At 43.7% G+C, this 12,308-nt stretch overlaps 1 protein-coding gene across 1 annotated transcript in view; it reads left to right on the top strand.

Annotated features, from left to right (window-relative positions):
• Positions 1-393: 393 nt before the first annotated feature.
• Positions 394-12,308, top strand: part of LOC120034682 (clathrin interactor 1-like) — a 37,285-nt gene continuing 25,370 nt past the window's right edge. Inside the window, exons 1-4 of the mRNA XM_038981286.1 lie at positions 394-587; positions 10,399-10,503; positions 11,260-11,356; positions 12,090-12,198. Of these exons, the coding sequence (XP_038837214.1) occupies positions 547-587; positions 10,399-10,503; positions 11,260-11,356; positions 12,090-12,198 (352 nt within the window). The 5' untranslated portion in view covers positions 394-546. The remainder of the gene's footprint in view (positions 588-10,398; positions 10,504-11,259; positions 11,357-12,089; positions 12,199-12,308) is intronic.

The raw sequence follows: 12,308 nt of genomic DNA, 5'->3' as shown, positions 1-12,308 counted from the left end.
TTAGTCGTATACACATATTTAGCAGATGTTATTGTGGGTGTAGCGAAATGCTTGTGTGACAAGAAGCTAGGGTTAGGGTTGTCTTTTATTCTGGGTTAGGGTTGTATTTTATTCTGAAGTCAAATTCAATGAACAAAGAAGTCAAGAGAAAACATTTTCTATAATATAGATTCTATATAGGAATCGATGTCTTAAAACAAATCCCTCTTGGTTGGTAATGTAATTATCTGATTTAGCACCACTTAGCCTTTTGAATGCATGACTAATTCATTTCATAAAACACATTCCAAAAGTGACACTTTTTTTTTTACATATCCTATGTTGGTCTACGCATGTTTTCTTTCTCGTGACGTTACAAGGACGTATCCGTAGTAACCTGTCCTGTCCAATGCGTGCGCCCCCTCAGAGGTGAAGAGTGTTCCAGTTCAGACTGTAAACTGTCTTTGGTTCAAGGTTTGGTTTCGGTGACAGTGCTCCGCTCTATCGGGTTTTGAGAGCCTGGAATACGGGTTACTGAGGCGGAAAGCCGCGTTGTAGAGAGCCAAGATGATGAATATGTGGAAAGTCCGGGAATTGGTTGATAAAGCGTAAGTATTTTCACTCTATCCGAGTTCAACACTCGAGTTTACCTGTTTGAGAGAGACACGTACCCAACACTTTGACGTCACGTAGCAGCAGGAAGCTAGTTAGCTTCAGTAGCAAGTTGTGGCAGTCAAAACACGGGACAAAATCTACTTTTTCGCCATTCGACATTTTAACCATTTTAATCTCATCTGGAACTATCCGACGAGCGATTGATAACGTAACTTTCTAGCCGCGTTATCTGTTTTTAGAAAGCTGAGATGGCTGTTATCCAGCTAGCTAATTATCTAGCGTAACGACGTTAGATTGAAATAGTTTTTTGCGCAGTTTCAGTCAGTTTGTTGTTTGCTTAGCTAGCAAGCAAATTTACTGAGCTAGGTAATTGGCCAGCTCAAAACCAAACGTATGCACTTACGTAAGGGGAAATCTTTCTGTAACATAGGTACTATTAGTTGTGGCAAAGGCCTTGAATGCAAATTGGATGTATTCTGACAAGCCAACTTCCGGGTGTGAAAGTAACAAGCATACCAACCAGAACTTTTTGCTTTTCTCATGTCTCAGGTCTATCAAAACGGCCACATCTCAGTTGACATAACTATAATAAATTACTGTATTTATATATTTTTTTTTTTACAAAGTATAGGATGATCCATGTAAGCCTAGAACACCTGGATATCTCACTCAAACTTCTGCCTAGCTACCTGTATACTTCTTAGTATGCTAGCTATAGGCTAAATTATAAAAACAATTACAATACATTTGACTGGAGTGTATGTTTGTTATGGGCCTCTTGCATTTGCAAAATGGAGGAGCTTTTCATGCAGAAGCAGAAAGGTGGAGCCTAGATCACTATCAGTCACAGTGTCTGTTGATACAGTACAAGAGAGCACTGTAATGTGTAACTCTGTAATAAACAATTACTTGCTGAATGCAACTATAGATTGATTGGACAATCAATAGGCAATGTCACACTTAATACAGTTGCATTGTGAAGACATTGCTGTCGCTACATTATTAGAGTAACTCGCCAGAGTTGGATTAAAAATAAAGTTCTCTGCGAATGTGTCCCAAATGGCACCCTTTTCCCTAAATAGTGCACTGCTTTTGACCAGGGCCCATAGGGAATAGGATGCCATTTGGGACAGAAACTAAGAGTGGGTTGCATAGCACAGTTGCATTGCATGGCATTCATGGGAATAAACAAGATTATCCCAGACCTTGTACAGTCGCTGTCAGCAGAGATTGAAACTAAAGGCTTGAACGAATGGCTGAATGGTTCCACCTCTGAGCAAGAGCCACACCTGGTTTAGCCGGCTTATTGTTTTCTTTTGTCCTCCTCGTATAGTTTACTGTCCCTCACTGCTGAGTAATGACCTGAGATAGACAGTACAGCACACACAGGCCTACCATAGAGCTCTGGGAAGTAGTGGGAGAACGTAATCTCCACATAAAAGCTTTAACAGCTGGTTTGGTGAGCTTTGGCAACAGCAGAAGCGCACAGTTCCTGTCCAAGAATACATTCCTGCAAAAAAGTAGAGGGAGAGAATAATGTTTAATGAGACAACTTTTTAAGTGTTTCCCAAACAAGCACATATATTATTCCTCAATAATGACGGATCAGCTCCTCGAGGGATATTACCACCTATGGCTGCAAAAACACTGTTGAGGTGACTTGTTATGCTTAACCAATACTAATGCACTAAATCACAGATTGGGTACATCATTGCGCACATGTTGTCACACATCATGAAACGCATTAAGTCAAAAATGACAGACCGTAGCCTGTCATTTTTGAGTTATTTAGGTCCATGTAGCCTATGTATATTTTATTGCAGTCATCTGTTTTCATTTGAATCATCATTTTTATCCTTCTCTTGTTTGTAAACATTGCAAATACTTTAGCAACTTTGTATTTCCAGTCAACTTCCTTCTGATCTTGATTCTACCATGCCTTCAGAAAGTAGTCCCACCTCTTGACTTTGTGTACCTTTTTTTCCCTCACAGCCTGATTTTAAAATAGATACAATTTAGAAGTTGTGTCACTGGCCTACACAAAATACCCTGCCCATAATGTCAAAGTGGAACTATTTTTTTATGTTCACAAATTAATTGAACATAAAAAGCTGAAATGTCTTGAGTCAAAAAGTATTCAACCCCTTTTGTTATAGCAAGCCTCAATAAGTTCAGGGGTAGAAATGTACTTAACAAGTCACACAATAAGTTGCATGGACATCTCTGTGTGCAATAATGGAGTTTAACATGGTTTTTGAATGACTACATCATCTCTGTACCCCACACATACAATTATCTGTAAGGTCCCTCAGTCAAGCAGTGAATTTCAAACACCGGTTCAACCACAAAGACCAGTGAGGTTTTCCAATGCCTCCAAAGAAGGTCACCTATTGGAAGATGGAGGGGGACACAAAAAAAGCAGATATTCAATATCCCTTTGAGCATGATGAAGTTATTAATTACACTTTGGATGGTCTATCAATACACCCAGTAACTAAAAAAAATACAGGCGTCGTTGCTAATTTAGTTGTGATAGAGGAAGGAAACTGCTCAGGGATTTCACCATGAGGCTAATGGTGGCTTTAAAACAGTTAGAGTTTGATGGCTATGATAGGAGAACACTGAGGATGGATCAACAACATTGTAGTTACTCCACAATACTAACCTAATTGACAGAGTGAAAAGAAGGAAGAATATTCCAGAACATGCATCCTGTTTGCAACAAGGCACTAAAGTAATACTGCAAAAAAATGTGGCAAAGCAATTATCTTTTTGTCCTGAATACAAAGTGTTATGTTTGGGGCAAATTCAATACCACTCTCCATATTGTCTAGCATAGGGGTGGCTGCATCATGTTATGGGTATGCTTGTAATAGTTAAGGACTTGGGAGTTTTTCAGGATAAAAAATAAACGTAATGGAGCTAAGCACAGGCAAAATCATAGAGGAATACCTGGTTCAGTCTGCTTTCCACCAGACGCCGGGAGATGAATACACCTTTCAGCAGGACAATAACCTAAAACACAAGGCCAAATATACACTGGAGTTTAAATTTTTTAATTTAACCTTTTTTTTAACTAGGCAGATCAGTTAAGAGCAAATTCTTATTTACAATGACGCCTACCCTGGCCAAACCCGGACAACGCTGGGCCAATTGTACGCCACCCTATGGGACTCCCAATCACGGCCGGATGTGATACAGCCTGGAATTGAACCAGGGACTGTAGTGACGCCTCTTGCACTGAGATGTAGTGCCTTAGACCACTGCGCCACTCGGGAGTTGCTTACCAGGAAGACGATGTATGTTCCTCAGTGGCCTAGTTACAATTTGGACTTATACTGAACAAAAATCTAATCGCAACAATTTCAACGATTTTAGTGAGTTCCAGTTCATAGAAGGAAATCAGTCAATTGAAATCAATTAATTAGGCCCAAATCTATGGACTTCACATGATTGGGCAGAGGTGCAGCCATGGGTGGACCTGTGAAGGCATAGGGCCACCCACTGGGGAGCCAGGCCCAGCCAGTCAGAATTAGTTTTTCTCCACAGAAGGGCTTTATTACAGACTGAACTACTCCTCAGTTTCATCAGCTGTCTAGGTGGCTGGTCTCAGACGAACCCGCAGGTGAAGAAGCCGGTTCTGGAGGTCCTGGGTTGGTGTGGTTACACGTGTTCTGCGGTTGTGAGGTCGGTTGGACGTACTGCCAAATGATCTAAAACAACATTGGAGGCGAGGCGGTGTATAGTAGAGAAATGTACATTCAATTCTCTGCCAACAGCTCTGGTGGACATTTCTGCAGTCAGCATGCCAATTGCACGCTCCCTCAAAACTTGAGATATCTGTGGCATTATGTTGTGACAAAACATTTGTGGCCTTTTATTGTCCCCAGCACAAGTTGCACCTTTGTAATGATAAGCTTCTTGATATGCCACATCTGTCAGGTGGCTGGATTATCTTGACAAAGGAGAAATGCTCACTAACAGGATGTAAACACATTTGTGCACATTTTTTGAGAAATAAGCTTTCTGTGCATATGGAACATTTCTGGGATCTTTCATTTCAGCTCATAAAACATAGGACCAACACCTTACATGTTGCATTTATATTTTTGTTCAGTATAAATCTGCTTGAAAATCTATGTAAAGACTTGAAAATTGATTTCTAGCAATGAGCAACATCCAATTTGACAGAATTTTAAGAATTAAAAGAATAATGGGCAAATATTGTACAATTAGGTGTGCAAAGCTCTTAGAGACTTACCCAGAGACGCTCAGCTGTAATTGCTGCCAAAGGGCATTCTAACAAGTATTGACTCAGTGGTTTGAATTCTGGGTAAATCTCTAAGAGCTTTGTACACCTGGATTGTACAATATTTGACATTTCTTCAATATTTCTGTATTTAATTTTCATTACATTTGCGAAACATTTCTAAAGATATTTTCACTGTCATTATGGGGTATTGTGTGTAGATGAGTGATATTTTTGCTGTTGAATTCGGGCTGTGTAACAACAACGTGGAATAAGTCAAGGGGTGTGAATACTTTCTGAAGACTATGTTTATAGCGGAGATCTTCTGTGAATAAAATACCTAACGGTGCACTTTGGCTGCTCTACGAGTGGTCTGGATTTTAAGAGCCACGTTACTAACGGAGGCTCTGGGAAACAACACCTACTGAAGGTTCAAACGATGATCTAAATACTACGGAGGCTCTGGGAAACGAGGGCCTTGAGTTGAGATGTTGTGAGTGGGGAAACACCCATCAGAGTACAGCCATGTTCCACAAAGGCGACTGAATGCTGGCTCACTGTGAAGGATATCTACAGACCTAGACTTGAATCAAGGGACTGGCAATCTTGTGTCGAAGTCTTCCCGGCAGTCACATGGAAAAATTGTTACAATACTAAATAAATAGGTCTAAAGACTTTATTTGGACTAGTCACAGGATGAAGGAAATTAGTGTGTGTATTGCAGATGAAACTGAAGCCTTTGCCATATTGTGTGTCACAGATTACACACAGAGATATAAACACAGATATATACACACACACGATCAGAGGCTTCCTTTTGATCAGGTTGATATGTGGGACAGAGGAAGTCTACTGAGAAGAGACAAGATAACTGGTCTAAATGTAAGGCTATATCACGTTATAAGGTTTTTCACTACGTTTCAAAGCGCCATTTCCTGGTTGCTATAATTCTAATTGTCAGCCTAATTTTTGTTTGTGACAAAACAAGCAAGTGTAGAGAATCATTGTACCATTTAAACCACTGTGAAATATATTTTCCATAACCAAAAATATTGTACATCCAGCTGTTTTTGAAGCTGGTGTACAAAACCAAAAGTAAAATACGCAAAAACAAAACTTGAAGACGGGAAGCATAGAAATAGCGCACATAGAACAGATCTACCGCTTCTTAGACTCTCACATCTATAACATACATTTCTATGTGAATTTGGTCGGGTCGCTCCAGAAGTTACGTATCGCAGCTATTTGAATTGCTCTTTGCACCAACTAGCTCTTTACCAGTTATTAAGAGGATATTTTATAACTTTGACATTACAACAGTCACTCTCTGTCTACTACAGTACTTTACACTACAGGCCTTGACTTCAGAAGCACAGAGAGGGTCCTCTCTCATCTCCTCTCAGCTGTCTGTCTGACAGGGCCCAGTAAGAGGGGCCTCATGGCCCAAAACATTGGCCTGCTTTATGTCTTCAATTCCACTGCACTGCTAAATCTATGCTCTGGGTAGAAGTTGTAGGCACAGATTTAAGATCAGTTTATCCTCTAAATCCAAACTTTAGCCATAAGGGATTGAAAAACTGACGGACCTCACTGCCTTCTGAGTCCTACTGCATGGGGTTATAGCTGAGCAGAGAGCTGAGTCCTACTGCATGGGGTTATATCTGAACAGAGAGCTGAGTCCTACTGCATGGGGTTATATCTGAACAGAGAGCTGAGTACTACTGCATGGGGTTATCTGAACAGAGAGCTGAGTACTACTGCATGGGGTTATGTCTGAGCAGAGAGCTGAGTACTACTGCATGGGGTTATATCTGAGCAGAGAGCTGAGTACTACTGCATGGGGTTATGTCTGAACAGAGTTGAAGACAGTAGATAGATCATCCTTGGTCTGGGTAACTAGCTTATGCTCAGCCTATGTGTTGAATATCAGTGCTCAATCTATTCCTATATTTGTGGTTTTCTTTCAGCTAGGCTAGATTCCTAGTGCGCATGCTTTGTTTTTTCAGATCACCAAACCTGATTGATCTTAAGTTTGTTGCACAATATTTGTTTCTGTAAGCTATATTTGAACTATAAATAAAGTTTGACTAGCTAAATAGCCCTGTTTTGTTACCAAGGTCTGGGAATAAGCAGACACATTTCCCTGTTTAGCTTCCACATTTTATGCTAGCTCCTAGCCTTGACCTTAATAACTGTGATTATGCCTGCTGTTGTTTTTCTTACTTTGCAGCTTGTCTGTTTGTTTACATCTTTGAAACTGTATGAAACTACTCTTAAAGCAAGTCAATTACAGACTCTATTTAGTCTCACTGGGCCATGTGTAGCTCTGGGCCATGTGTAGTTCTGTAACTCAGACATTGATACTAGGTTGCTTGGGGGCACCCCACCCTTCATTTACCATGAAACAGCATAGCTTCTATCACACTCTAACTCAAATCAAACTTTATTTGTCACATGCGCCGAATACAACAAGTGTAGACCTTATCGTGAAATGCTTACTTACAAGCCCTTAACCAACAGTCCAGTTCAAGAAAGAGTTACGGAAATATTTAGCTAATTAACTAAAGTAAAACATAATACAAAATAACACAATAAAATAACGAGGCTATATGCAGGGGGTACCGGTACCGCGTCAATGTGCGGGGGTACAGGTTAGTCAAGGTAATTTGTACATGTAGGTGGGGGTGAAGTGACTATGAATAGATAATAAACAGCGAGTAGCAGCAGTGTACAAAACAAATGGGGGGGTCAATGTTATAGTCCGGTGGCCCTTTGATTAATTGTTCAGCAGTCTTAGGGCTGTTAAGGAGCCTTTTGGTCCTAGACATGGTGCTCCGGTACCGCTTGACGTGCGGTAGCAGAGAGAACAGTCTATGACTTGGGTGGCTGGAGTCTTTGACAATTCTTTGGGCTTTCCTTTGAAACCATCTAGTATATAGGTCCTGGATGGCAGGAAGCTTGGCCCCAGTGATGTACTGGGCCGTAGGGACTAACCTATGTAGCGCCTTACGGTCAGATGCCGAGCAGTTGCCATACCAGGCAGTGATGCAACCGGTCAGGATGCACTCAATGGTGCAGCTGTAGAACTTTTTGAGGATCTGAGGACCCATGCCAAATCTTTTCAGTCTCCTGAGGGGGAATAGGCTTTGTCGTGCCCTCTTCACGACTGTCTCCGTGTGTTTGGAACATGATAGTTCGTTGGTGATGTGGACAACAAGAAGCTCTCAACCTGCTCCACTGCAGCCCCGTCGATGTTAATGGGGCCTGTTCGGCCCGCCTTCTCCTGTAGTTCACGATCAGCTCCTTTGTCTTGCTCACATTGAGGGAGAGGTTGTTGTCCTGGCATCAGAGTGGCAGGTCTCTGACCTCCCTATAGTCTGTCTTATCATTGTCGGTGATCAGGCCTACCTCTATTGTGTCGTCAGCAAACTTAATGATGGTATTGGAGTCGTGTTTGGCCATGCAGTCGTGAGTGAACAAGGAGTACAGGAGGGGACTAAGTACACACCCCTGAAGGGCCCCCGTGTTGAGGATCAGTGTGGCAGACGTGTTATTGCCTACCCTTACCACCTGGGGACGGCCCGTCAGGAAGTCCAGGATCCAGTTGCAGAGGGAGGTGTTTAGTCCCAGGGTCCTTAGCTTAGTGAGCTTTGAGGGCACTATGGTGTTGAATGCTGAGCTGTAGTTAATGAACAGCATTCTCACATAGGTGTTCCTTTTGTCCAGGTGGGAAAGGGCGGTGTGGAGTGTAATTGAGATTTCGTCATCTGTGGATCTGTTTGGGCGGTATGCGAATTGGAGTGGGCCTTGGGTATCTGGGAGGATGCTGTTGATGTGAGCCATGATCAGCCTTTCAAAGCACTTCATGGCTACCGACGTGAGTGCTACGGGGCAGTAATAATTTAGGCAGGTTATCTTCGCTTCCTTGGGAACAGATACTATGGTGGTCTGCTTGAAACATGTAGGTATTACAGACTCGGTCAGGGAGAGGTTGAAAATGTCAGTGAAGACACTTGCCAGTTGGTCTGCGCATGCTTTGAGTACACGTCCTGGTAATCCGTCTGGCCCAGCGGCTTTGTGAATGTTGACCTGTTTAAAGGTCTTGGTCACATCGGCTACCGAGAGCGTTGTCACACAGTAGTCCAGAACAGCTGGTGCTCTCATTCACGCTTCAGTGTTGCTTGCCTCGAAGCGAGCATAAAAGGCATTTAGCTCGTCTGGTAGGCCCACGTCACTGGGCAGCTTGTGGCTGGGTTTCCCTTTGTAGTAGGTAATAGTTTTCAAGCCCTGCCACATCCGACGAGAGTCAGAGCCGGTGTAGTAGGATTCAATTTTAATCCTGTATTGACGCTTTTCTTATTTGATGGTTCGTCTGAGGGCATAGCTGGATTTCTTATAAGCGTCCGGATTAGTGTCCCACTCCTTGAAAGCGGCAGCTCTAGCCTTTAGCTCGATGAGGATGTTGCCTGTAATTAATGGCTTCTGGTTGGGATATGTACGTCATCGATGCACTTGATGAAGCCAATGACTGAGGTGGTATACTCCTCAATGCCATTGGATGAATCCCAGAACATATTCCAGTCTGTGCTAGCAAAACAGTCCTGTAGCATAGCATCCGCGTCATCTGAACACTTTGTTATTGAGCGAGTCGCTGGTGCTCTTGCTTTAGTTTTTGCTTGTAAGCAGGAATCAGGAGGATAGAATTATGATCAAATTTGCCAAATGGAGGGTGAGGGAGAGCTTTGTACGCGTCTCTGTGTGTGGAGTAAAGGTGGTCAGAGTTTTGTTTTCTTCTGGTTGCACATGTGACATGCTGGTAGAAATGAGGTAAAACGGATTTAAGTTTGCCTGCTTTAAAGTCCCCGTCCACGAGGAGCGCCGCTTCTGGATGAGCATTTTCATGTTTGCTTATGGCCTTATACAGCTCGTTGAGTGTGGTCTTAGTGCCAGCATCTGTTTGTGGTGGTAAATAGACGGCTATGAATAATATAGATGAGAACTCTCTTGGTAGATAGTGTGATTTACAGCTTATCATAAGGTACTCTACCTCAGGTGAGCAATACCTCGATACTTCTTTAATATTAGACATGGTGCACCAGCTGTTATTGCCACTCCACCCAGACTATCCCTGTCTCTCTCTCTGCTCTAATGCCCTGAAGTGCCAGTCTGGTTTTCCTGACTTCCATAGTGTACACTTTAATATGTTGGCCTTTATGCAAATGCTGTTATCCAGAGCAACTTAGTCAGTGTGTTCAACATGTATGCAGACACACACCACGTCCTCAGATTGTGAAGTCATGAGGGTTATTTCACTCTGTTCCTGGAGATACAGGAGGAAAGAATAGTTTCATGTAAATAGAGGCTGTGTGTGTTGACTATGACCATGAATAGTCTGGGCCTCGGTCTGGGCCTCGGTCTGGGCCTCGGTCTGGGCCTCGGTTTGTCTTTTCAATAAAGACTGATAAGACAGTTTGAGTGCAGACCTTCTTTTTTGTCCCTGGTTTGACCTCTTATTCTCTTCATAAAATATCTCTTACCTTTACCTCCCCCTGTAGAACCAATGTGGTGATGAACTACTCGGAGGTGGAGACGAAGGTGAGGGAGGCCACCAACGACGACCCCTGGGGACCTTCAGGACAGCAGATGGCAGATATTTCCAGGTAGGGGCGCTGTTCACACACACCCACACTACTTTACAGGAAAAATTGTTAAATTAAATCCCATTCCCATGTAGTTAAACTCTACACCTCTGTCTCTCTCTCCTCCCTCTGTTTCTGTCTTTCTTTGTGTCTCTCTTTGTGTCTTTCTCTCTGTCTGTCTCTGTCTCTCTCTCTCCTCTTTCTCGCTCCCTCTCCTCCCTCCCTCCCTCCCTCTCTCTCTCCTCCCTCCCTCTCTCCTCCATCCCTCTCTCTCTTCCCTTCCTCTCTCTCCTCCCTCCCTCTCTCTCTCTCTCCTCCCTCCCTCTCTCTCTCTCTCCCCTCCCTCCTTCTCTCTCCTCTCTCCCTCCTTCTCTCTCCTCTCTCCCTCTCCTTCTCTCTCTCTTTCTCCCTCTCTCTCTGGCTCTCTGTTTGTGTCCTCTCTCTCTCTCTCTCCCCTCCCTCCCTCTCCTCTCTCTCTCTCTCTCTCCTCCCTCCCTCTCTCTCTCTCCTCCCTCCCTCTCTCTCTCCTCCCTCCCTCCCTCCTTCTCTCTCTCCTCCCTCCCTCCTTCTCTCTCCTCCCTCCCCTTTCTCTCCTTCTCTCTCCTCCCTCCCTCTCTCTCTCTCCTCCCTCTCTCTCACTCTCCTCCCTCTCTCTATCCCTCTCCTCCCTCCCTCTCTCTCACTCTCCTCCCTCTCTCTCTCTCTCTCTCTTTCCTCCCTCTCTCTCTGGCTCTCTGTGTCCTGTCTCTCTCTGTCTATCCCCCCCCGCCTCCTCAGATGTACGTTTATGTATGAGCAGTTTCCAGAGGCGATGAACATGCTGTGGATCAGGATGCTCCGGGAGAACAAGAAGAACTGGAGAAGGGTCTACAAGGTCAGAGAGAAGCTATAACCTGTCATAAGCAAGAAAGTTGCACACTATATACACGGAGTGTACTAAACATTAGGAACACCTTCCTAATATTGAGCTGCACCACCCCTTTGCCATCAGAACAGGCTCAATTTGTCGGGACATGGACTCTACAAGGTGTTGAAAGCGTTCCACAGGGATGCTGGTCCATGTTGACTTCAATGCTTCCTACAGTTGTGTCAAGTTGGCTGGATGTTCATTGGGTGGTGGACCATTGTTGATACACACGGGAAACTGTTGAGCGTGAAAAACCCAGCAGAGTTGCAGTTGTTGACACAAACCGGTGCGTCTGGCAGCTATTACCATAATCTGTTCAAAGGAGCTTAAATCTTTTGTCATTCAGCCTACAATCCATGTCTCAATTGTCTCCAGGCTTAAAAATCCTTCTTTAACCTGTCTCCTCCCCTTCATCTACACTGATTTGAAGTGGATTTAACAAGTGACATCAATAAGGGATCATAGCTTTCACCTGGATTCACCTGGTCAGTCTATGTCATGGAAAGAACAGGTGTTCCTAATGTTTTGTACACTCTGTGTGCTTCCAACAATGTAATGGGTAGACCTTGGTTAGGTTGGGAGCATATAGACTGACTTTGTTTCTCGAACCAAGACATAAGCCATATTCAACTCTCTAAACATGATATAGAGGGGTCATCATGAGAAGCTATAACAACAGTTATCCATCTCTTCTCCCCAGTCTCTGCTGCTGTTGTCCCACCTCATTAGGAACGGTTCAGAGAGAGTTGTCACCAGCTCCAGAGAACACATCTACGACCTACGATCTCTGGAGAGCTACCACTTTGTAGGCAAGTACTCTGCTCTGTCTGCTGTCTCTCGCGCTCTCGCCGTCTGCTGTCGCGCTCTCGCCGTCTGCTGTCGCGCTCTCTCTCTCGCCGTCTGCTGTCGCGCTCTCTCT

Source organism: Salvelinus namaycush, chromosome 42 (assembly GCF_016432855.1).
Source record: "Salvelinus namaycush isolate Seneca chromosome 42, SaNama_1.0, whole genome shotgun sequence".
Lineage (NCBI taxonomy): Eukaryota > Metazoa > Chordata > Actinopteri > Salmoniformes > Salmonidae > Salvelinus > Salvelinus namaycush.
The sequence above is the reverse complement of the archived record's forward strand: the minus strand, read 5'-3'. Positions and strand labels throughout refer to the sequence as shown.